The 26,422-nt window shown below is 38.4% G+C and overlaps 2 protein-coding genes across 2 annotated transcripts in view; both read right to left on the reverse strand.

Annotated features, from left to right (window-relative positions):
• Positions 1-11,942, reverse strand: part of LOC131225505 (uncharacterized) — a 50,497-nt gene extending 38,555 nt beyond the window's left edge. The window contains exons 1-9 of the mRNA XM_058221042.1: positions 11,711-11,942; positions 11,545-11,610; positions 10,339-10,425; positions 8,736-8,792; positions 8,494-8,558; positions 8,208-8,377; positions 7,692-7,753; positions 7,377-7,460; positions 1,815-1,974 (exon numbers count right to left, since the gene is read on the reverse strand). Coding sequence (XP_058077025.1) covers positions 1,815-1,974; positions 7,377-7,460; positions 7,692-7,753; positions 8,208-8,377; positions 8,494-8,558; positions 8,736-8,792; positions 10,339-10,425; positions 11,545-11,610; positions 11,711-11,812 — 853 coding nt within the window. The 5' untranslated portion in view covers positions 11,813-11,942. The remainder of the gene's footprint in view (positions 1-1,814; positions 1,975-7,376; positions 7,461-7,691; positions 7,754-8,207; positions 8,378-8,493; positions 8,559-8,735; positions 8,793-10,338; positions 10,426-11,544; positions 11,611-11,710) is intronic.
• A 13,147-nt stretch (positions 11,943-25,089) lies between these two features.
• On the reverse strand, positions 25,090-25,700 carry LOC131226001 (uncharacterized). Its single transcript, XM_058221632.1, has 3 exons — positions 25,545-25,700; positions 25,253-25,424; positions 25,090-25,154 (listed from the first exon to the last, which is right to left on the reverse strand). Exons 1-3 carry the CDS (start codon positions 25,698-25,700, stop codon positions 25,090-25,092), a joined length of 393 nt encoding a protein of 130 aa, XP_058077615.1.
• Positions 25,701-26,422: the final 722 nt, after the last annotated feature.

Here is a 26,422-nt window from a genome sequence, read left to right on the forward strand (position 1 = left end):
CCGGTTGATCCAAAACTTATGTGGCCCATAAGAACCTTTTATGGTCTATCTCCACTGTTTCTTGTGTTTTGGTCCACTTGAGATTAGGATCTGCTTCATTTTTGGGCACATGCCCTAAACTAATCTAGAAAAATAGATGAACGGCATGGATATACAATCTGTACATCAAGGTGGGCCCCACATTCAAGGTGGCACCATGTTAGGTGAAGCAGGTGCTACACTTAAATCTATTTCCCTCTCTTCGGGAGCGGATTAGGTGAGACCCTGGACCCACCCAAGACGATGCGGCCCTTACCATGGGGCCCACCTTAATGTATGTATAATGTATCCACGTCCATCCGTTTTTCCAAATCATTTTATTGAATTATCCCAAAAATGAAGCAAATCCAATTATCAAGTGGACCATACCATAGGAAACAGTGGTGATTGAACTCCCTAACATTAAAAGCTTCTTAGGGAGCACCTTAATGTTTCCGTAGTGTTTATTTGCCATCCAATCTGTTAATAAGGTCACATAAGCCTGGATGAAGGGAAAAAACAAATATCAGCTAGATCCAAAACTTTTGTGGCCCATTAATGGTCAATCACAACTGTTTACTATGGTATGGTCCACCTAATAATTGGATCTGCTTCATTTTTGGGATAATGTCATAAAATGATCTGGAAAAATGGATGGACAGCATGGATACAGAATACACACATCAAGATGGGCCCCACAATAAGGGTCACACCGTCTTAGGTGAGTCTAGGGTCTCACCTAATCCGCTCCCTCTCTTCATTGCCAGCCTGGCTGACGAGATTGAGCCCACAGCACGTGGGCCCACCGTGATATTTGTGAGAAATCGACTCTGTCCATCCGTTTTGGCAGGGTCATTTTAAGACATGAGACCAAAAATCGGTCGAATCTAAAGCTTAAGTGGGCCACACGACTAGAAACAATGGAAATGGGCTGCCTACCGTTCAAACCTTTATGGGCTCCACCTGATGTTTATATGCAATCTAAACCGTTCATAAAGCGGCCCAACCATTCATAAAGTCATTACCACTGGGATGAACTAAAAGAAGAAAAATATTAGCCTGATCCAAAGCTTCTATGACCCCACAAATGTTTCAATGGTGGGCGTACAATCTCCACTATTTTCTATTGTGTGGCTCACTTGAGCTTTGGATTTGCCTCATTTTTGTGGTTATGATGTCATGTCATAAAATGAGCAGACAAAACATATGGACCGGGTGGATTTCTCACAAACATCATGGTGGGCCCCACCTTTCGGACCACCCGACACGAAAGCCTCTCTCTGCCACAGTTTAGTTTTAAATGAAGGGCATTTTTGCCTTTTAAAAAATACGGTTGTAAAATCATATGTAATCCTCATGGCTTACAACAGCAAGCGGTTATACCATAACGGCATACAATAGGTAAGCAGATTCCTTAAAATATGTAAACAATAGGCATATTTTCGAAAATAGCCCTAAGGTAGGCGGATTTTCATAAAAACCTCAAGAAAAAAGGGACATTCCAAGTAGACTAAATTGTGTATTTGCTCTGTGAGACCTACATATATGACTGCCAGGACTCAATAATCTCAGGTGAAAAACTTCATATTTTTTAGTCAATAGATAGGCAATCTTAAATCAATGTAGTTGTGTTTAAGGTAAGCAAAATAACATTACAGAAATCTTCATCATAGTCATCATCATCATAGTGTTGTCCCAGCTATATGGGGTCAGCAAAGAAAATATTGATAGCAACAAAAATATGGGTTCACTTGTCTTTCAAAACAATGGATTCATACAAACAGATAGAGAATTACCACATGGTATTGAATTAAACTTGAACTTTCCATCTGCATCTGATACAACATGGCACAGAGCATCTTTCTGCCTAGGACTATCACCAGTACCCTGGGGACAATCTACCTCCAACACATCATCTGAATATAAATATATGTGAACACCCAAGATTGGATTTCCCTGCCAAAAAACAAAAAGATTTGGAAGCTTTAGTCAACAAACATATGGACCTGCAAGACGCCTCATCAAGACCTTCAAAGCAGAAATCACATAGAGCAACTGGAGATTGTACTTCTTTTACTTTTCTTTTCTTTTTGATAATTGACAGAAACTTTATATAGTTAGGAGGAGGAGTATGTCAAAACATTTGGCTAAGATTCCACACACTCAACAAATATGCCAGTTTACTCTCTTTTTTTCTTTTATTAATTATATGACCATAAGATATAATAGGCACATGCAATACATTTACCTGGAGTCCCAGAGAATCTACTGGACAACTTAAAATTTAATCCATCACTTCAATTGAATGCTTCAGTGATTCTCAGACTTTTAATTCACACTATCAAGCCTGAATATGCCATGAATCATAAGCTCATGCACAAACTTTAGCTAAACTAGATGAAGGTTATCTCATGTATAAATCGGGAATCACTATTTTCATCCACTCTGACTACTAGCGGCACTCTTGCATTTTTACCTTTGGTTATACAATGCTACAATTCCAAACTATTGAATATCTAAAAGTACAATGAAGGATGCTGGCAGTAGTTAGAGTGGATGCATATAGTGGTTCCCTGTAAATCATTATCACCATAGCCCTTGCTTCGGCTATCCAGTATCGAGTATCAACTTAGTAGTTGCCTATAAATATAGATCTAAAACACCCATATAATGCGTACGTATACAAGTTGGGGAAGATTATACTACAAAATACAGTACAGTATACCATCTGCAATAATATATCATCACTCATAACACGTTAAACATTTGTAAAAGATAACCTGCATACTATGTCAAGTATATGGGTTTTGCTAACGTCCCCACCTTCATGGGGACATCAACAATGTCCCCAAAGCTTTTGAATGACACGCAAGGAGTCCAATCATCGATTTGGACCATCCATTCTTTCATAAAACTAGGGAGCAATGTTGTCAAAATCGTTATCGTATCGCAAATCATAATAGGGGTTGAATCGTATTGAATTGTAAATTGTATCGTAAATCATAAGATTTTTTTATGATCTTCTTAAAAATATGAAGAATATAAATAAATCACAAAAAGAGATTTATAATTTATAAAAAAAAAAAATTTTAAAAATTTAAAAAAAAAAACACACACTCAACAATCATGCCTTTGCAATTAATATGCACCAAGTAATACGATGTCATGATAGTGTCAAAGGATTCTCATCTTCAAGTATTTCAAGAAACTTTCCTTAAAAACATACAAGGATCCTTTAATAATTATGTTCTTGTTAACTTTCATAAATATGGAAGAACCACGATGGAAAAGCGCCATTGATTCTGTAGACCGACGAAAAAAAATATTTTGACTTCTAACCATCATTCCACAATACATACAAGTCAACATGATCGTAACCATCCATAAAAACATTCTAGATAAGTCATGCATCAATTTGGTGTTTCGATCAGTTAAGAAGAAATCATATAAAAAAAACTCTACAATTTAATGTCGAAGAAAATATATGCCATTTAATCTCTTATAAAGAACAAAATAAAATAACTTACATTTTCTAAATGACACTTTTTTTTAAAGTTTTTTTTTTTTCTCTAAATGATTCTTAAAGCCCCCACCAATTTAAAAACATAAAATGAAAGCCAAGCGAAGCTTGAAATAGAAGAGAACAGGTATAATTTGAATCGTAAATCGGGATTTGAATTGTAAATCGTGGGATTCAAATCATAGAATCGTAAGATTCACATTAAAAGGGATTCAAAGATGGGATTCAAATCATTTTGCTTAAGATTCGACTCAAATCGTAAATAGTAAGATTTTGATCACACTGCCAAGGACCAACAATGGTGCAAAAATCAGGCCAATTAGATGATCGCAAGTATCCGATTGATAGCATGAAAAATGGACAGTTAAGATTGAGGGGATAAACAAAATAAGTCTAATCATCATTTTAAACCATTTATCCGATATATCCATCTTTATATTGCTTATGATTCCAAAGTAGTACTTTTGTTTGATGATTCTAACCATGCAATCTTATCTCTTATATATATGTATATATATATATATATATATATATATATATTTAAAGGACAATAGTAACAAATTGGCCTCATTCACGGGGTTAGAATCATCCAATTGGCGTGATTTTTGTACCATAGCTTGCTCCAAATGGTACTATTGAATGAACAACCCCGATTGATGATTGGGTGTCCCACGTCCCATTCAAAAGCTTGGACAACTTTGCTAATGTCCCCATGAAGGTGGGGACATCAGCAAACCCTTACAATTATACATAGAAGTAAAATTTCATGCATGCCACGTAATAATTGTTAGGATATCTACGGATGATTCCATAGGTGATTTATCCTCGAAGAACTGATCCACAGTTACATAGGAGGGTTATCTCAATCACTTTTTTTTTCTTTTTTGAGAGAGAGAGAGAGAGAGAGATCAATCTCATTTAAGTTTGAATCTGTATCTTTATCATATGTATCCTCTCCATGTAATAAAGGAAACAATACAAGCATCTATCTCACCACGGTGAAAATGAAGAGTTTGCCTTAATTATCGTATAGCATTTTCAGTAATTGGCTACTAAAGTTTCCACATATAAAGACAATCTTTATATGTGTGTGTGTGTACACACACATGTGTGTGTGTGTGTGCGCGTGTATATATTTAAGGCTCCTGATATCAAATGCTATCATCAGATGAACTTTATTGCATCCATGGATTAAGAAATGTCTCCTCTACTTTTCAAATTAAATAAATAAATAAAGAAGAAGAAGAAGAAGAAGAGTCTCCTCTGAAACAATACTCTACAGATACACGAACAAACCAGTGCTAGTTCAGTTCCATCAACACAGTTCACACTCCACTACATCTGTCATAAAATGGAGAAAAAAAATTAGCCTAAAGTCACTAACAAGCTCACTTGATAGTAGTTTGAATTTGAGAACCCTTGCCTGACAAACCTTTCCCACTGAACTGCCCAGCTGAAAAGCCTGAATTTCAAAGACCAAGCCTAATCTGCTAAGATTAAGGCCATACATTTCCTTCATCTGTTTGCAAAACACATTTTTCTCATGTCTCAACCCCAAAGAGTGAAGCTAGGTGGTATCATATTTAGAACTCTTCTTGAAGACTAAGTCACTAAGAACATGGTTGCACTAAACCCAGGTTTTATTACAGAATAATTGATACTGTTAACCCAGGTCCGTGGGATGCAACCAATTGCATAACTTGAAAAAAGACAGCAAAACAACTTCCGCTACTTCCATAGCCATCCAGTATATGTTACTGCATGTAAACAAGCAAAAAGATGGCAAGGTACGAAAGGAGGAAACAGGACTGATGGTGCTAAATTCTGAAATTAACAAAGATATCATTGATTTTACAGTTAATTGCTGCAGAAGTTAATTGATCCAACCAATGTTCTGCATGCACTTTACATTTCACCTAGCATATAACCAGTGACAGGGTACACATACACTTCCCCGTGTTTATGTGATAGGTTGACAAGTTTGAAACTAGAAAGCAAAAGGATGTCATCAAGCCAATCCTAATATGGAGCACAAAAGAAGAGACTTTCTTTGGCACAACAAGGGAGAGAAGAATAATTTTCATTTGGTGGATTGGAAAGCCGCGTGCAAGCATTACAATCAAGGTGGGACAGGTATAAAAAGTTTGAAGCTCATGAACAGGGCCCTGCTAGGCAAATGGATTTGGCGGTTAGGAACTAAAGACTATAGTCTGTGGAACAAAGTTATTAAAGGCAAATATGGTCAATCAGTTGGTGGCTGATGGTCTAATGTCTCTCCTCGGTACAAGGCTTCAGCGGTTTGAAGAGAAATCATCTCCACTAAAGATCAGGTCCTGCAAGGTGAGGAATTTCAGCTCAGAAAGGGTTCAAAAATTCAGTGTTGGAAAGATTGCTGGGTGGAGAAAATTCTGCTTAAGAGACAAATTCCCTTTAATTTTCTCTCTTGCTCCAAATCCAGATATCATGGTCGCCGATTGCTATCCTGTTACTGCTAGGAAGTTGGTGTGGTCAATGGACTGTAGAAGAAACCTTCAAGATTGGGAGGTCCAACAGTTTGTGGACCTCCTTGAATGCGTCTACAGGGCTCAACCAAATCCTCAAATCAATGATGCGTTGCTCTGGACAATGGATAAGTCCAGCAGATTCAGTCCGTTCTCTCTATGTGCAGCTGTACCATTCTCCCATCTCCGCTGACCATCTCTGCTCTCCGATTTGGAAATTCCCGCCCCCCCACCCCAAGTTTATCGCGTTCGGCTGGCTGGTCATTTTGAAAAAAAATTTGACGGTGGATAATCTTAGAAAGAGAGGCATGTGTTTGGTGAACATTTGTTTATGTTGCATGCAGGCGGAGTCGTCAGTGGATCATTTGCTGCTTCATTGCCCTTTCATTTCTCCTATTTGGGCTCATTTTCGTCTTTGTTTTGAAGTCAATTGGTGCCCTCCTGTTTGCGTCTCTTCTCTTTTTTCGGATTGGAATGGGGTAAAGCTTGGTAAGAATCGATCCATTTTGTGGAGAATGGCCATTCCTGCTACTTGGTGGAGCGTTTGGGAGGAAAGAAACAGTAGATGTTTTCGTGATACTTCAAATTCCACTGATTGGGTGCTTTCTAGAGCTAAAGCGTTAATTTTTAAATGGGCCACCCATGTTGAATCCATGAAGGAGTGCGATCTCCTGTTTCTTGGTTTTTAGCCTTTGGCTGCTATCTCAGCAGTCTCGGCTGCTGTTTTTAGTTTTTGTATCTTTTCTTTTCTTTTAATGAAATTTCGTTATCTTTCCAAAAAAAAAAAAAGCCAATCCTAATATGATGACCAACTACTTGAACACTATATCCCAGTTCAGAACATCACCCATAATGGATGCATATTAAACATGCAGCTGTGAAAATCTTCCATCATCATCATAACCTTCCTCTTAAGCAATTTGGGGTTTGCTTTTAAATACTGGATTGGCAACAGTTTTACAATTGCCTGCCCGCTGGACATCAGCCCTTCTCTTTTAGCCAGGGGTTCTAGAGCCAGACATGGCAGATGCTCAAGAAGCAACTTCTCAATCACATGCAAAATTAAGGATGTGAAAGAGAAATGAAAGTAAAAAAATTTAAAAAAATAAAAATAAATTCAAAGGAATGCGCCTTGACCCAAACATAAGCCAGTCCACTTGTCAAGCAGGTCATGTGTTTGTATGTAAACAATTTTCTTTGAATTGTCCAATTATCTCAAATGGGCAACAAATTTTCGATATTCAGAAGAATATAAACATGTGCACCTGTGTACAATCAACTGGCAAAAGAAAAGCATGTTTGTGCACAACCAATACTTGCTATTGCTAAAAAATTACCTGAGCAACAACGAAGCCATGAATATTATACCCGGTGACAAAGAAGATATCATCTACTAAGCCATTTCCAAACCCCAATTCCACCTGAAAAGAAATAAAGATGTCACCTAAGTAACAAGCAATGGCATTTTTCACGAAAGGGATAAATAAAAATAAAAAAATCCTTCGCATCCCCCTGATTATGGGGTTGTTTTGGTTTCCTTCCTGTTTTCTAGTTGTATTTTTTGCCTTTTGGTTCTTTTAATATAATTCTTTACCTCACAGGGAAAAAAAATAAAATATCAAATGGGATGAAAAATGGAACAAGTGCCCAACCTCTGAGGAACCTCTAACTTCAACTTTTAAGTTAGGATGCGTAGCACGTAATTTGTATTTCCCTGCACCCATAGAATGCAAATTTCTGATGATTGGAACAGGGACTAAAACTCCATTGGCATAAAACAATATAGGAAGATGAATAGGCAACCCTCTTTAGCAATTAGAAAAGCTTATAGAGTAGGACTGATGATAAGAAAGTGCCTTCATATTAGGCAATCATCCTTGCACATTATTCATGACAGAATCATTCACGAGCAGCATGAATTTCAACAAGCATCAATCAAAATCAAGAAGTAAAATGTTTGTAGTTGTCCATATGTTAATGTTCATAGATTATTAAATGGGCCTAATACGACCACTACAACTTCAAAACTGAATGAAGGGGTAGTTTTCTTTCTCAGGTGTCTGGTTTTGTTGATGAACCTAGATAGGTCATTATTTGGAGGTTCAGGATGGTGTTTGTGGCCCAATGCAAGTCCATCAAATAACACAAAAGAATTTAGCTTCTCAAACCTGGAATGATGTTCGTGAATGAGTAACCTCCAACTGATGACGTGAAAACAGAAGAAATAAGATCATCCGCAAGTGACAAGAGCTCAATTTTTACATTGGAAGGCCCTCCATCTTTCAAGGAACAGCTCTCTCCACCAACAGCTCCCACAACTCTTCCAGATACGGTAAATCTGCATATATATGAATTCTATGAGAACTGTGATACACCTAAGACTCTTAACCAAGTATAGCAACAAAATTTGTGCCAACTGAAACCTAAACAGCCGCATAACCAAAGAGCACAGACCCTGTGAATCGGAAATTGATATCTGCATTTGCATTGCAGCCACTGTGATCAACAACAACAGGAACCTGCAAGTGAATACATGTTCTTTATGTCATATTTTAACAAATCGCGACTACAGAAAGTGTATCAACACCCTCATATATGGCTGTGCATAAAGAAGGGGAGACATAAGGAGCATGCCATTAGATGGTAATAAAAGGAAGTTCAGGGAAAATGCTGAAATGCAAATGCCATTTACGCACATTATCTGGGTCCCATGACCATCCTTCAGGTCCCTTAATTTTGATGACAAAAGAACCCTGTAGAGAGACACAAGTACAACTCGAGGTAAGAAAAAATTCAGTGAGAATCATATAAATTTGTTCCACAAATATATGAACCATATAACTGTTCCATGTTTCAGTACGCATTTCTTCCAGAACATTGAAACCAAACTTTAACAACACATGTGCCAAGAATATCCAATGATTGAAAAGAACAAAAACTCTGTTAGGACAGAGTATTAAGTGTAATAATATCCAATGATTGATAATATTTGTTTCTCCCTAGTAGCATGATGCCATGCTGGATAACAAGCCCAAAGCAAGCCAAATTAATGTTTTTTGTCCACATATTGAAGCATGTTTCAGAGGCACAGGCCCCACAGCTGAAGCATAACTCATGACCAATTAAAGCAGAGGAAGCCTACTCTTTTAAATTTGCTGCCCTGTCTTCCGATATCTGTATCATACTGAAACAATCCTTCTCGGAAGCCAGAACCACGTATCATTGACAAGCTTGCAAACTACATAACATGTAGTACTAACGGTACTCACAAGCCAGTGAGCAAAACAACTGAGGAAGGGAGCGCAACATTGTTTTTTCTTCTTCTTCTTCCCTTTTTCCCCTTTTTGAAGGACTAGTGAAAAGCATATGCCCTTGCATGTTGGAAACTTCAACCACAAGTGGGTCCCACTTGATGAGTGCCAATTCTTTGGAAAAAAAAAACATTGGGTTACTATGAACCACTTGATGGACAGATCAACAATCCACATTGAGGTGACCATACCAAGGATGGGCCATGCACCATCTTGGCTGCCATTTATCTCCTGCATGATTATGGAATGTGCAGTGAGATCAGTACCATTTAGCAGCATCACTGGTACTTTGCCAATGGGGATCAAAAGCAGCGCAAAGGCAACTCATCCCATCATAGAAAAATCAACCCAAGAAAATTCTATCAAGGTCACAGCTCAATACCAACATAGCCAAGTACCAGTTGAAACTTGGACTATAAAGAATATTCTGCAAGGTTTGCTAATCTTGTATGCATGGATAGCCCACCCTGATTCATGGCTCCATATGTATCAATATGTCACACATGTAGAACATCTGAGCTGTCATCAGGTAAGCCCCGCAATGTGGATGCCTGGCCAAAAGATCAGACCAGCATATTCATCTGGTTGGCCCCAGCAACAAATAGACAGTGAAACTAAGGCTGTGTTTGGTGACACCGAAAACCATTCCAATTCATTTGTCTCACAGGCACGATAAAATGTGTCCTTTACTACAGTTCAGATTTAATCCTTTGCTATGGCCCACATGAACATTGAATGGGCCTGATTTCTAAATGGAGGCATGGCCACATGAAGGAACTTCAACTTGGACAGTTTGGATTACCCACATGTGCACGTGTGGACTGGTGGTAAATCACCACTTCCTATATGATTTTTTTTTCTTGCAAAGAGCCTGAAAGTTATATTTAAGATTATCAATCCATTCAGTAGACATGGTAAATCATTTTCCATAGAATGCATCTTTTCCAGACACTAATGACATCAGGGAGAGAACCATAGAAAACAATACCTTGTCATATACTGGGATGAAATAGTAACCATTGGGAGCACATTGAGTCCTGTCCTTCACCAATCCATCAACTGTGCGAAGTTCAACCTGCACTTTTTGGCACATAGAATTAAAAACAAAAATAATTTCTCTTAGAGAAATCAATAGAAGTTTGAGCATGTATTCATACTAACAAGGAAAGCATCTCAACCTTGTTCCCAAGAAGAAAATTAGAAGTTCCGAAAGATAAAGAATTCAAGACCAAAAAACCAGAATGAAATCTGATATTTCCTAAACAAACATTCCTCATAATAAGGGTTTTAATCTTTTAGGGTCTATTTGGATTGGTGGAATCCAAAAAGTGTCCATGGAAAGAAAACGTTTTCTGTTAATGTGATGTTTTCCGCCAATTGAGACAATAAGGGCCTGTTTGGTTTTCCAATTAAAACAGTAATTGGCTGGAAATGGGTAACTCATTAATTAATCCTTGTAATTGTGTGGTAACATCACTACCATTTGACTGCAACGATTATATTATACCATCGTTTGTTTTACTGTGGCATCACTATACAAATAAGTCTTTTGGTATGTAAAAATATAATGATTATAATTTCCTTCACCTGTTTACTCTACATGTGTATTTGACTATCGTTTTTTATGCCATAATTCTCTTAACCAAACACCCTGAAAAGATAATAATGGCTCGTTTACTTTGAATTACACCGGAAATTGGAAAACCAAACACCCCCTAAAGCAAAAGGCAGAAAATTGTCTTAATTCCCACAGTTTTCCTTTAAAAAAAAAAAACATGTTTTCCTTTTCCATTTGGGACTTGTTAATCCTCATTTCCATGCTTTCTGAGAAACAGATTTCAACTTTTTACCATCGAGCATTGTATTTTTCCCTGGAAATCACCAAAACTAATACAAACAACCTTATATAGATTATTTTCCACCGATGACATTATCCATGGATTTCCTCACATGACACTGTCCACTGATTTGTTATGGTACCTCCTATGTGACACTAGATGAAGAAAAGTAGCTTCTTCTTCTTCCTTTTTTCTTCTTTTTGGTTGACCTAGCTGTCTTCCAAGCAAGGAATCGCTTATCAAACAGTGCACATGTCCTCATCTAGAAATTCACTGCTAACAACACATACTAAATGGAAAAAAAGAACAGAAATTTCTAGTTTCTGACATAGAATCCGAGTGTAACTACACCATACCGTTATGTGCGAATAGTCCAATTTCGTATCGGACGGCTTCCTCGATTTGATCAAAGACGAACTCGCCTGAGAAAACAATGAACGGTGAAAGGTCGCAAAGAGATCGAACCAACGGACGAAAATGCGGAAAAAGAAAAGAGTCGAATTTCCTTTTTTTTTCCCTCACCTCGACGAATCCACCGCAGCCTTGGATCGTATCTGCAGCAGCAGAAGCTGAAATTGCAAAGAATGCAGTGAAGATGCAAAGAAGAACATCTGTAAATGCCATCGTTTCGGATTTTGATTTTCTCCGATCGGGAACTTGGAGAGGGTTTTAGATCTGATTCATCTATGAGATTGAGAGAGAAATCCCAAAACCCTCTCTCTCTTTCTAAGCTCTTGTTAGTACCAGGTCGCGGTGAGTGAGGAAGGTTTAAGAAGCCGGGGATTTTATAGTCATCATACGTTGCAATGTGAATCCTGTCCTGATGCAGCAAATCTTTACGAGTGGGGCCGTTCTTCGCTGATCCAAGCCGTAGATATGGTTAAGCATGGCAGATGGGTAGTACTCAATTTATTGGGGCGGATTGCGTGCGCCAGGAAGTAGGTGGGGTCCACCATGATGTTTGTGAAAAATCCACCCGTCCATCTGTTTTGCTGGATCATGTCCAAAAAGTGCAGATCCCAAGCTAAGTAAGCTGCATGATAAATAAAAATAACAATGATGCAGATCTATAGCTTAAGTGAGCTGCATGACAACAGTAGGATCATGTCTAAAAAATTGGTAGATCCGTAAGTGCAAGCCAGCTGCACCGGCTGGGTTATGTTCAAAAATATATATGGATCCAAAGTTCAAGTGAGTTGCACGACAGCAGCTGGATCATGTAAAAAAATAGGCAGATCCAAAGCTCAAGTGATCTGCATGGCAACCAATGATGAGAATTAAATGACCACAGTTGAAACATTTGTAAGGCTACGAGAGCTTTTGATGAGGCTAATATTTTTGTGTTTTCATCCCAGTTTAACGAGAAAGATCTTATAAAGGTTTTAGATGGCATATAAACCTTACTGTGTACTCCAAAACGTTTCACTGCAAGTATTTTTCTTTGAGGTACACCAGTTGAACCGAGTTGAGCTTCGGCTTGGCCACTTGTTGACCCCAGTTTGAACTCGACTCAGCTCAGTCCTCGAGCCTGATTGGCCAGCTTAGCTCGGTTCAGTCAATAGCTCAGGCTGGTTCAAGCCTAAATCGAGCCGAGTTTGCTTGTGTAACATTTTCACAAATACATGAGTTTTATAGTTATTTCATCAAGCACCTTGTAAGGAAAATAAAAATCCAGAAAACATTCCTTGCCACCAGCCACACTTTGTTGACTCATTTCATCAAACACTTGGTGACTGAACTCATCCAATCCGAGTTTGATTCAAGTTGGGATAAAATCCGAGTCGAGTCGAGTTCCGGCAAGTTAAAAAAAAAATTCAGCTCACCTCGGCTTGAACTTAGTTTCAAACCGAGTTGAATTGGGCTTTTTTGAGTTGAGTGTAGTGGGCTAACTGAGCTAACTCCGCTCGTGTACAGCCCTAATTTTCCTATTCATTGTTCGCTATTTCCTGTTGTGCTGCCAAATTAAATTTTGGATTTGCTTTTAATATCTTAATTTGAAATCGAAAATCAGACGATGGGGGTGGATTTCTCAAGAAGGCAATACTCGCCCCACCTAGCTTCCTATTGCAGGCAATTTTCATCCAAGTTTCATATTGATGAATCCCATCTTCTGGGACATTTTTCCTGACCGTTCCTTTGTGTTTCTCCTAACCGTGTATTTGTAGCCGACTAAATGAAGGGTCAAGAAGCACTAATCTAGAAGGCATCTAGGAAATCTCCATTCTATCAGATGAACGGACTGGATCGCTTAATGGAGGGCTGAGTTTGGATTGTCTAGTGCATCAGGAGACAGTTCATTTGCTCGTGCATCCCGGACCCAATAATGCTGTGTGGACGTCCAGTTTTTTATATTTACCCCCCTCTCTTTTGCTATATTTCAAAAACTCCCTTCCTTGTTGTTATTATCCACTAAACCCCCTCTCTCTTGTGCATGCTCATAAAACATGGCTTTTATCAAAATTGATAATTAAAGAAGACCATTGTCTATAAAATTTAGATACTGACCACATTGATAACATTTCATCCTTTACATCGTAGAGGACAGAGATTTTCATTTAAATGAAATTCAAATTGCTTAGTTATGTGGTTTCCAACATAGCGGCACTGCACAAACCAGCTAGCCAATGGTGGGCCACCGTAACATTTGATTAAAACAGTGTAACTGATGAATTAAAACCATTCAAATGTTATAAAAAATCTTTTCAGTTTTACACAGGATAAAATGTGTTGTTCTCTTATGTCCATGGAATTAAGAGCAACAGCATTATTTTATATGATCACGAGTCAATTTTGTAAATGAATATGAAAAAGGGCTAGGGATTATTTTGTAATACTAAAAAGAGGAGTTATTTATCATAAAATTAAAATAGATGGTGTATATGAAAAAAAAAAAAACTCCTTTAGAGTGCCTGTAAGGTCGGACTCGACATTAGTAGTGAACCCTTTGGTTACTAGTTGGTGCTGGAAAAAATCTGTGGGCCCACCATGCGTATTTGTCTTATCCACACTGTCCATTTGCGAGTTCATTTTAGGGCATCATCCTTGAAATGATGTGGATCCAAATTTAAGGTGAACCATATCACATAATTCATTTTAAGGCATGATCCTAAAAATGAGGTAAATCCAAATTTCAGGTGAACCACACCTCGTAGCATAGTAGTGATGCCATACAATCCATTGATTAGGTCACAAAGACCTAGATGAAGGGAAAACGGAGATATCAACTTCGTTTGAAACTTTCGCAAGCCTAGGAAGTTTTTAGTGGTGGACTTTCAATCACCATTGTTTGCTATGGTGTGGTCTGACTGAAATTTGAATGTCTCAATTTTTGGATTATGCTATAAAATAATTTGGAAAAATGAACATATAGTGTGGATAAAATACATATACGTGGGGCTCATAGTGCCTTTTCTAACAATTACCAGTACCAAGCGAAGTACTGAAGGGCTTATTTGGTTGGTGGAATTGAATGGTATTAAATAGTATTAGATGGGATTATCATCATTATTGCTCAATGATTACATGTCTAGAAATACCAGTATTGTAGCCATCCAATTCCATGTTTGGGATAAACTTGTTGGCATGGGAAAACACTGGATTAAGCAAAATCATGTTTGGTGGACCATGGAATTGTAATCAAAGGACCAAATTCGCAACAAATATCAGTCACCTGTACACATATATAACCAGAATGTCACGTGTAAATGGTGCATATGGATGGACGACATGGATAAACGCATGCATCAATGTGGGGCTCATATGTGTAGTGGATTTCAAAATAAACAGAAATCCTGCACGGGATCAAATGCAATTCCACAGGATTAAATGCAATTCCATCTCACCTAATCTCATCCTCTCCAAATGCCAGATGAAATTAGGGCTGTTCACGAGTCAAGCTAGCTTGAAAAACTCGCTCAACTCGGCTCGGGTCAGCTCGGATTGACTCGGCTTGAATGGCCGATTCGGGCCAAAACAAAGTAATTATTTGAAGCTCGAGTTAAGTTCGAACCGAGTTCGATGAGGGGGCATTTCAACTCGACTCGACTCGAAGCTTGAACTTGAGCTCAACTCAGCTCGATTAATAAATATATTAAAGTTATAGGGAATGCGGAGAAAGTTGAAGTGGGATCTCTTTGCTTTCACCCCAACAACGAAGCGTTTGATGTTGGTGTTGACAATCTCTTGAATCCAAAATTGTAAATTGTATGGAGCACTCACATGAATAGTCTTGAATATGTTGTCAGCTACAAGTCCTCAAATTATCTGCAAGGTAACGGAAACTGCGCTTTTATCTGAGCAGCAACAATACAGGTGGGTCCCACTTTTTTGTGGTCCCGGGTCTGTTCAAAATCCTATCCATTGGAAAGTATGGCCTTGATGATGGGTAATTCCGAATATACAATTGAGGATACTTTTGGCCCATGGTTCTTCTATCATAGAGCCCACATAGATGAAATTTCTGGACTGTTGAGAGATGGACTACACCCTGTTTCGGTTGCCGGGCCAAACCAAAAATGAATTTCGTTTGATGGAGCGTCATGTAAAATGCATCTTTAAATTTTTTTCTATTTAGCTTCTTTACTGAATCAATGGAAGAGGATGAAGAACAAAATCCATTATTCTCTCACCCAACAAGCTCGAGTTTGACTCGAGGTAAACTTGACTCGACAACTCTGACAAACAAGCCAAGCTTCAATGTTGAGCTCGAGGCCAAGGTCGAGCTCGAGCTCGAACTCAAGTACAGCATAGACAAGCCGAGCCGAGCTTGGCCCACCTCGACTCAACTTGGCTCGTTGCCCACCCCTAGATGGAATTGCACCGAACCAAATGCAATTCTATCCTTCCTAATCCCATCTAATACCATGCGCCAAACCCGAGATGGATTCACTCTGTCTGTAAGTTTCCATGCTTACAACCAAGCACATATTCAAAACATAGGCAAATACAAAACTCTAATATGAAACCTAACAATGAGAACAGGCATCATTAAAACTTTTATAAAGATTACCAAGATATTTGTATGCCATCCAAACCGTTCATAAGGTTATTATCACTGAGATTAACTGCGGTGACAAATATCATCCGGATCCAAAACTTTTGAACTTGCACAATGTTTCCAATGATAGACATTCAATCACCACTGTTTCATGTGGTATGGTCCACCTAGGTTTTCAATTTATCCAATTGTTCTATACTATTGTGAGCTTGAGAAATTAATGGATGGAGTGAAATTCTCACAGGCATCTCTACGGCCCCACATAGCTTCTGGCTATAGGAACTTCACGTGGGCAGGTTATTTGACATATGACTATAACAGAGGGTGTAAATGTTTTTTTTTTTAAAAAAAATTAATGCTCCTACGACCCAAAAGACCCCCGTGAGAAATCCATTTCATCTATCAGTTTCGTAGGCTTACAGCAGATTATAGTCTAAAAAAACTATAAAAAAAAAAAAGAAAAAGAAAACGCATGTGAGCCACAGGATAAGAAACCGTGAGAATGAGAATGTACATTGTTCAAACCTTCGTGGATCTGACTATGATGTTTGGATGCCGAAAGTGGATTGCATTCTACTCCACACATGGCTTTATTGGGCCCATGGTGATGTATGAGTTTTACCCATGCTGATCATTCATTGTCAAATCATTTTAGGATACAAACCCAAAAATGAGTCAGTTAAAAGGTTCAAGTGGACCATGCATTGGGGATTAAACATCTACCATTTTTAAAAAAATAGGCTCACAAAAGTTTTGGATCAAGCTGAAATTTGTCTTTTCCCTTCGTCCATGACTGATATTATGAATAGATTGGATGAAAAATAAATGGCAGCCCTTAGGAAGGTTTAAATGATGGGTGTCATTATCACCACTGCTTCCTATGGTGTGGCCCACTCGAGCCTTGGAGCTACCTCATTTTGAGGGCTCATGCTCTAAAATGGCATATAAAAATGGATGGACAATGTGGATAAAACCCATACATCACAGTGGACCCCACAACGTTTCCATTAATGGGCGGCCTGGTCCAAACTAAATTTTGGATCTACCTGAATTTTGGACTTCCATACTATTATGAGCTTCAAAAACTGATGGATGGGGTGGATTTCTCATGGGCATCTCTATGGGCCCACATAACTTTCGACGGCAGGAACTTCTCATGGCCCACCGAATGTGCCACCCACATGTGTTGAATATGTGCTCTGTAATTTCAAGCCATCTGATTCTTCATACATGTTTAGACCATGTGATGATCAGACCTGCCTGGCTTTTTTGGTAGCAGATAAACTGCAGGGCCCACTAGATGAACGAACCGGATGTAGTGGAATGGGAATGAAATGGGTATTCACGAGTAGCTTGGGTTCTCTTTAGCAGTTGGTTTGAACACCAGAGGTCACGAGCTTGGGAACGTGTATGTCCATCCAGACCGAGTAACAGGTGGGCCATTTCGTGGATGCGCCAATATCCCAAAGACACAGGAATTGCTTGTTTCTAACCGTTCAATTTAGAGACTTCCATCGTATGGCCATGCATCTTCGATCCATTGGATTTTGAGCTATGGCCCATGCAAGAGATGGTCCAGTTATTGGACGGTTCAGATCCATTACTAAAGTGCACCAATCAAGTTCCCATGTTTGATACCACCTACAAATGGTTCACTCTACATCTCCAGCAATTGATCCACCAGCAAACCGTGGATGCCTGGTGGCCCACATACTGGTGATCCGCACCGTTCATATGGTGGAGCCATCCCAGATTATGCAAAATAACAAAATTTCATCCCGCATCAGATGATCTTAACTTCCACATTAGACTCCCATTAAATGTAGACTGATAGCAGCATCGTACATTCGCAGGCCAGCCATCCAATGGATTAGATCGTGTGATAAGGGTCATGGACCACCTCGTGCGTGTGAATGGTTTAGATTGCCAACGGTACGGAACCCACTTGCACCATTATGGGATTGAACAAATCCGCACCGTTTATTCCCATCATGTAAACTAAGGGAGACCGGCCTGTCCACTCCAAATGGGTCTGGGCTGAGACCATATGCCCATTTTTTGGACTGGGCCTAATTCCCAGGGCCAATAACTAATGTTGGGCTAACTCAAGCATGCATCTACCTAATCTACGTACCTACTGACTTGATGTGACAGGATAGTGTTTGGTAGTCCCATCTGGGCCAATCACTATTCCTTAAATAACCTAGCCGTAGGTCACATCTTAGCTCATAAGCTGGACTTGGACATCCTTTTATTAAAATTCAAAACCCAAGCAGGCCACACCACAAGAAAGAGTGAAGATTGGGATGACTCCGGTTGAAACCTCTCTAGGCCCCGCCGTGATGTTTATATATCATCCCAAGATGAGTCTCGCCACGATGAAGGGAATGTTGGGCATCCTAACTTTGGGCATGAAGCTAACCCACAACCCAAAAATCAATCCCAAGCTCATATGATGGTAGGTGGGTCTATGCTCAATAGGCTAGTTGGGCCCATTAGAGCTATCTCAGACATGCTACATTTCCACTACAAAATACAATAATATTCAGTGAGTGTAGCCCTTCAACATGGGGTGTTTCTATCATTTCCACTTCTTTCTCACCAGAGTAGCTCTTTCCTTGCCCACGACGCAAGTCCTACCAATTCCATCCAACAAGAAAAATGTGGGGCCCACCATGATGTCCATGTGATTTATTCTCCATCATTTCTTGGCATCTTTGTTAGGATGTGATCTCAATATCTAAAACTCAAGTGGGCTACAGCATAAGAAATAGTGACACGGGACACTGGCAGTTGAAATCACTTCAATATTCTCTCCCCGTCTTAACTGCACTTCTCTCTAATATCTCTGGTGGGGTCTTTTTCCCTTCCTTTCTCAAAACTCTCTCCCTGATCTCTTTCCCTTCCAAATATTATAATTGTGCTCTAGAAAACCAATGCAAACATTGTCCAATGGTGAAGTGGGTGTGATATCAATGATCTTGGCCGTAGATTATGTCGGCCATGGGACGAAGGTGGATGAGTGATTATGTCATAGTTAATATACGGGAGTATTCTAAACATATATAAACATGAGTTAAATGAGAGGAATTCTTTTAGCATTAATCCATCAGTTATTGACTAAGCAAGGATCAGGGTCTATGGATCTTAATATCTAGTTGTTCCACCCGATAGGTTGTAGGACATATTTATAGTTATTGTCATCGATATGATAATGGATATGGTCATCCAATATGGGGAGGCTAATGGCAATTCAAGATTGGAAGTTTTTAGATTCGATAATGCCTTCATATTGTCATGTGTAAAAGTGTGAGTGTGCCATGGGTTAGGGTTTTTGTGTAGACCCATTAGGCACTTGCATTGGTGGATTTAGAGTAAGTCTCCGGAACAAGAGGCCCATCGTGCTTAAATTATGATTAACTTGATAATGTACTAGCTATATCTGATTAACTTTTGTACTTGAGGACATGTAAGAGTTTAAGATCTTGATTATATATACTTTGACTCAATTTAGAAGATCATCAGGTGGCCAATAAAAGTGGGTGTAACTAGGTGCATCCATCGAGGTCCGTTAAAATTTACATGGGCAAATAAGGGATTTGGTGGTTTTGAAATAACTTACTTATATCTTAGATTTTAGAAATAGGTATTCTTTAAGTGATTTTTTATTGGATTTAGTATCTAAATATTTTTACGAGTATTTTAGCTATTAAACTTTTATTTTGACCACTAAATAATTTTGATCACACTTGATGTCATAAGAGTGGAATGATAAGAACAGATATAGGTACATGGAATGAGGTGGGATCATGTAATTCAAATCAGTTTAATATGCAAAAGATTGTAGGGTGGTAGAACATTGTAATTGATATCTCTTTGAAACCCTAGCGGCTCTTTATAAATAGATATCAACCTAAAAGGAGAAGGTACAACAAAGAGGGCCTTGGGTAATTCCCCTTAACGCCACCTTATAAAGAGAGAGAATGTTGTCTCTCCCTCACTCATTTCTCTCCATCAAACGTTCCACACATGTGTGGATATCTCTTTCATCGCACTAGCCCCACTCCAATGGTCAACGTGGTTTGCTCTCACATTTTCTTGTCGTCTCTCCCTCACTCATTTCTTTCCATCAAAACGCTCCACACATGTGGGTCCACATGTGTGGATAGCTCTTTCGTTGCACTAGCCCCACTCCAATAGTTAACGCAGTTTGCTCTCACCTTTTCTTCATCTATAATATATCTGGAAGAGACTTTCTAAATTGGAAGGTCGAAATTTATAAAAGTGAAATTGCATGGAAAGATACAACAACTGCGTGCAGAAGCTTGGTAGAGCTATACAATGAATGGATATGCCCTAAAAGGGAGGGAGGATTAGAACCAAATTAAATTATCGATTAAAACTTAATTATTTTCTTAAACTAATATGTCAATTTAAACCAAGTAAAATAATTTAACACTAAGATTTCCAAGTTAATAGTGGGTTCAATCATATACATTACACAAGATATACCAATTAGGCAACTAATCTATAATTGATAGTGTACATGTGTGTGGGTGATGTTCTAACTATTCCAATCATAACATTCATTTAATCATGTATACATATAATTCAATTAAATAATCATGTTAAGCATAATTAGAAAATTGCTCAAATGACAAACCCAAACACAAACATGTATAGTGGTTCAGTTTTTCTATTCCACTCTTAGTGGACAGTTTCCCCGAGTGTACTAGTATTCACTATCGTGGGTTTTAAATCTGGTTTACCTCTAACCTTTACGGCCATATGAAAGGACCGCGGTCCTACACAAGAACCTAATGTATATTCCCGTTGGAGGCTACCGTAAGAGATTTTAGTTGGTTTTCTATCAGCTAACCAACAACCTCGATCTTAGTCTAATGACCTATATTTATTCTCGTCAGATACTAACACATATGCACCCATGTCCAGTAAATTCTGCCATACACAATAGCCTAGGTCCTACACAAAAACCTATTGAGTTTGGGTTACAAATTGTTACCCCCAATCATACATAAGGAAAAAAAGTATGGGTGCATACATGATACTTGTCGAATTGAGCTCCATTGATGCGTCGTTCTTGAATCGGTTTTTCAAAGCTCTCCCATACTTGAATCTGCTCCTCAAATGCTCCCCCGATCGTTGGTGTCAATGCTTGTTAATTCTTTAGCTTCAAGATGAAATACCTTGCATGTGATGCTCCATTGAGATGACTAAGATGATAAGAAGCTGGGTGAATCCCCTACATCTCATGAGAATGTTATAATTCCTAGGGAATTTACTTGTATGGGTGTTATAGAAGATTTAGACAATGATCGAGTTTAACCTCTAAAGAAAAATGAAGATCAAGTTCATCTTCTTTATTGAGGTTGAAATCTTCTTTTAAGTGATGAATTATGAGGAATATGACTTAGATCTTATAGATTTATAGGTTAAGAATGTAGGATATGAGTGAGGAATTTTTTAAGCTTATATTGCAACAAAAACTCATCCATATGCTCCATATAAAGTAGTCAAGTTTCAACGGGCAAAAAAGGGCATCGTCAATAGATCAATCGAGGGTTGTCGATCGGTCCAAACCTGCTAACTTAGTTCGGAGAACTCACTGGACATATTTGAAAGAGTTTGATTGATCGAGTCCGATCGCTCGAGATCGATCGAGGATTGCTCAATTGATCAAACTCACTCTCGACTGAACTTGCTATGAATTAACTACTTTAAAATAGTTTGTTTTTTAGTAACTCGGGACCTCTGTAGCCTGTCCACGCATATTCAATTGGGACTACTAAGGCTAATTGATCATTACTCTTGCTCGAGTGTTAGACTCTCAGGAGTTTCAACACCCGGTTAAGGGTTCGAATATCCATGGGTGGTGAAATTCCACTAGCGTGAGTGTGTGGGGTGTGTGTAAAAAAAAAAATTAAAAAAAATGTAGAGGTTCAAAGGTTATTTTGGATCAATGTCAGGGTTACCAAGGTACCTCATTTACATGTTATTCACTTCCTTGATGCTTCAGTATTTATGTGTGTTCGGTCTTCAACTACTAAGAGCCCAACCACTTCCCTGACACACATATGCACGTAATTGACAAACAAAATGCATAAGTAAAAACTACATATTTCTCAGCAACTTTAATCAAGCAAATCCTTGTTGATTTTTTTTTTAATGACTTTTTTTCCTCTTTAAAAACATATATATATATATATATAAAGTTTAATAACACAATCTGAATTTTAAAAACCTTCTATTTTTGAAATTTTATTTTTATAACTATGTGGGATCGGCCTTTATGCCATCCATCCACAATCACGAGGTGCCCCACCAAAACCACGGGAGACATCCAAACTAAGTCATTCCAAAATTTAGATGGTCCACAATAAGTGAATGAAAAAGTTTTAAAGGTGATTGTACATTGCTCCCTTTTGGTGTGGCCCACGGCCCACCTGAGATTTTGACAGTGATATTTCTCCTTGTATACAGTTCCCTTGAGGCACACCAGATGCACGGCCTGGATCACAAACACACCATGTGTGGCCCCACACAGTTTCATTCTCTCCAAACCGTACACCTCCAAACCATAGACCCGATTGCCTAAATTAGACCCTCTAAATCATGGGAAGCACTCTAAAATAGATTGTTATAAACCGAAGATCAGATTGATCGAAATATCCTGACCATTGATTTATGGGTATTTTTTTGTTAAATCCAGACAATTAGTTATTTTCCATTTTAACTGCTCCTTAGATGTCCACCAATGGGCTTGTTAGGAAGTCAGTTGTGTAAATTGCTTCTTTCTTCTTCTTTTTTTTTTCACCATGAATCTAAAGTGGGGCCCACTAATTTGGTTGTTCTCGAGCTACGTATGTGGCACGTGTACTTGATCTTGCTATGTGCTTGTAAATCATCACACGGTCACTACGACAAGGGGGAATGGCTCATGAATCGGACTGTTAATTTGATAGGCCCATCTGTAAATTACATGGAGCCAAGAAATCAGTCTGAACCGACCATCCTAGCCGTTCATTTGGAGGACAATTGCTATTGAACATAAGTTATTGTTCAATCATCTCTGACCGTCCATTTCTAAGCCAACGACTCCAAGGACCAAGACTCTACACTGAAATGACCCTCAAATGGATGATCAGGACCATCAAATCAATGCAATTTTTGGACTATGACGGATCAATGAATGGTGAGGATTACTGAATGAATCGTTCGAAACATGCTAGCATCATGTAATCGATTGGATCAAACTTTTTTAATGCGACCACATGTGGGACCCACCGAACTAATTGGGCGGTGTGGACTGTCCAATCAAGATCAAACATTTGGCAAATATTTAGTTTAGGTAGTTTCATCGGACCGTTCATTGAAAGATAGTTACTAAAGGTAACTGAACTGATCACCTACAACCGCTCATTGAAAGATAGTTATTGAAGGGAACTGATCACCTACAACCGGCTGCATGCTAACTTAGAATGCAGCTCCATCTTCCCCACCATAGTAATGCTTGGGCAGGACATCCGAGTCGTGCGAAGATCACCTATCTTGGAATCAGGCCCATCTAATCATTAAGGGCCTATTTGGATTCGTGTATTGTATTGTATTGTACTGTATTTAGGTACTGTTCATGTATACAATGAATGGTTTTCATAATACATCCAAATCAGGGTGAGACAAATCGGTGTTTGGATTGGAGGTATTATGGAGAATAGTATATAGTATCTTATACAGATTAACGTTTGGATAGGAGGCATTATGTTTGCGTACTGTACAACCGTACAAGTTTATGAATACTACATGTACGGATTGAATTTTATCACCATTCCATCATGATTTGGCGGGAACGGATTGGCTACCCCCCCTGACACTAGCCAATGGATGGTGGTCGTTGCTATGTGGACCCCACCATGATGTATGTATTTCATCCATTCCAAAAATATGTTTTTATACATCATTTTATGGTCTGAATCCAAAAATGAGATATATCCAAATCTCTAGTGGACCACATTACAGGAAACAGTGTTGAATGAGGGTCGACCATTAAAAACATGTTGGGGGCATTATGTTTTCGATCAAGCTGATATTTCTTTATTCTCTTCATCTGGGTCTGTATGATCTAATCAACAGATTGGATGTCAAATAAATAGTATAGTGAGTCATAGGAGGATTTTAATGGTTGATATCCAATCACTATTGTTTTCATGTGGTGTGATCCACCTGATATATATGTCCCTCTCATTTTTGGGATCAAGCAATAAATTGATATGTAAAAATTGATGAATGGAATGCATGAAACACATACATCATCAGTGGGGTCCACACAGCACCGACCACCAGCCATGGAGCTGGTGTCAGGGGGAGTAGCCAATCCGTTCCCTGATTTGGCACCACTGCACTGCAAAATCAACGTGACAATCAGCCCCACCATAGATTACCAGCGGCAGACCGAGATTGCCACACCTGTGATATGTGGACCCATGTGTAATCGTCAAGTCATCCACGCCCTAGAAAACAACATGTGTTGCACAAAAATAAAAGTAGAAAACATACATTATAATTTTTGTAAACAAAAAAAAAACATATCGTTAAAATAAGGAGATAATATTCGGATACCAGCAGCAAAGAGAAGAACAGAAAGAAATTTAAAAAAAAAAAAGAAAAAAAAAAGACACGAATATTACAAAAGCGTCGATGTCGTCCATCTCCAAGAAAAGAAAATAACAATAATAAAATTAGAAAGCCTACTTCGAAATTTTATATAAAATTCAAAAAACTAAAACAAAATTATCCACTTGAGATTATATTGAATGTTCTTGGAAAAGAAGAAGAAGAAAAAAAAGAAAAAAAAACTGAAAAAACAAATATTACAAATGAGACGTCCTTAACTACATACTGTGAAACAGTCCTCCAATTCGTCTTTAATTACAGACGCAAAAAACCTATCCGCTGCAACGGACATTCAAGTAAACACCCGTAAACAATATGAGGACACCAAGCACCAAACCTAACAATCGTACGATCTAGGTGTGGTTCGTTTCCTGGACCATCAGGAAACACTCTTTCCTCATTGCCATCTTGCACACCATTGTCACCAATTACAGTTGGCTCTCTGAGTGTAGCTACACATGTCCCGTTATCCATCGTCGTGGTAGAAGTTAATGCACGAACAATCCGAGTCCCAACTGTTTCAGCTGCTACTCTACCGATAGCGGAGGCCTGAATAATATAGTAAATCATGCACATGTATGTAAATAAATACGAATGTAAGATATGTAAATCAACATGGAAAATTGATTTCTTATAATGTACAGGGACGTTGTTAAAGATTCATCTAACCTTGTGTTGATTCCATGCAAGCATGGCATCTTCATAAACTGTGAATGACTTATGTCTGCATCCACTGAATCCACGAACCTGAGCATTGCACTCTTCCCACGTCTCGTATATGCCGGGTGTTCTTCCCTTAAATACTACGTAAAACCTCCTCTTCATTTTCTTTACAATTGGTAAACATATAGTTTCTCAGCCCAAAATTTAAGTGATGAAATTATAAGAAAGTTTGAGGATATTGATTATGCTACCTGTGTTAAAGTCTATATGTTACATCATTAAGATCAGAAGTTTACCATTATATAAATAGATTCAACAACCTCCGATTTAGTAATTTTATGTCAACATAACCAATGAAAAGAAACTCATACAAGATTTGTCGAAAGTGACGCTGGGAATCAGTAAATTATAATGAAGAAGAACATATCGGATATAATCTAAATCTGTGAAGGTTATTTGTATATAGAAAATAAATTTCAAACCTGTGTATGTGTATCCTTCCTATATTCAGAATCAGAAACAAAATGCCTCCTGTGAAAATTATCTATTACTAATACCCAATTGCATTAACTAAATCAATCTAAAACAAAAGCATGTACAAAAATCAGTTAAAACAGAAACCATAACTACCTAGCCAAGAAAAAAATCTTATTGCTACAAAAGCCTGTAGCAATAACCTACTGACACCTGCGATTAAATAATGTAGTCATTAGAATGAGAGGCCGATCAAGACAGCAATAGATGCCTGCTAAAACAGAAACCATACCTACCCATCCAAACAAAAAAGGTTGATCAACCACACCATTAACAAATCATCCAAAGTTTAAATGACCCGACATAACTTCAGGCCTTTCAAATAGCGCTCTCAATTATCAAAATTATCT

Source organism: Magnolia sinica, chromosome 14, assembly GCF_029962835.1.
Source record: "Magnolia sinica isolate HGM2019 chromosome 14, MsV1, whole genome shotgun sequence".
Taxonomy (NCBI): domain Eukaryota; kingdom Viridiplantae; phylum Streptophyta; class Magnoliopsida; order Magnoliales; family Magnoliaceae; genus Magnolia; species Magnolia sinica.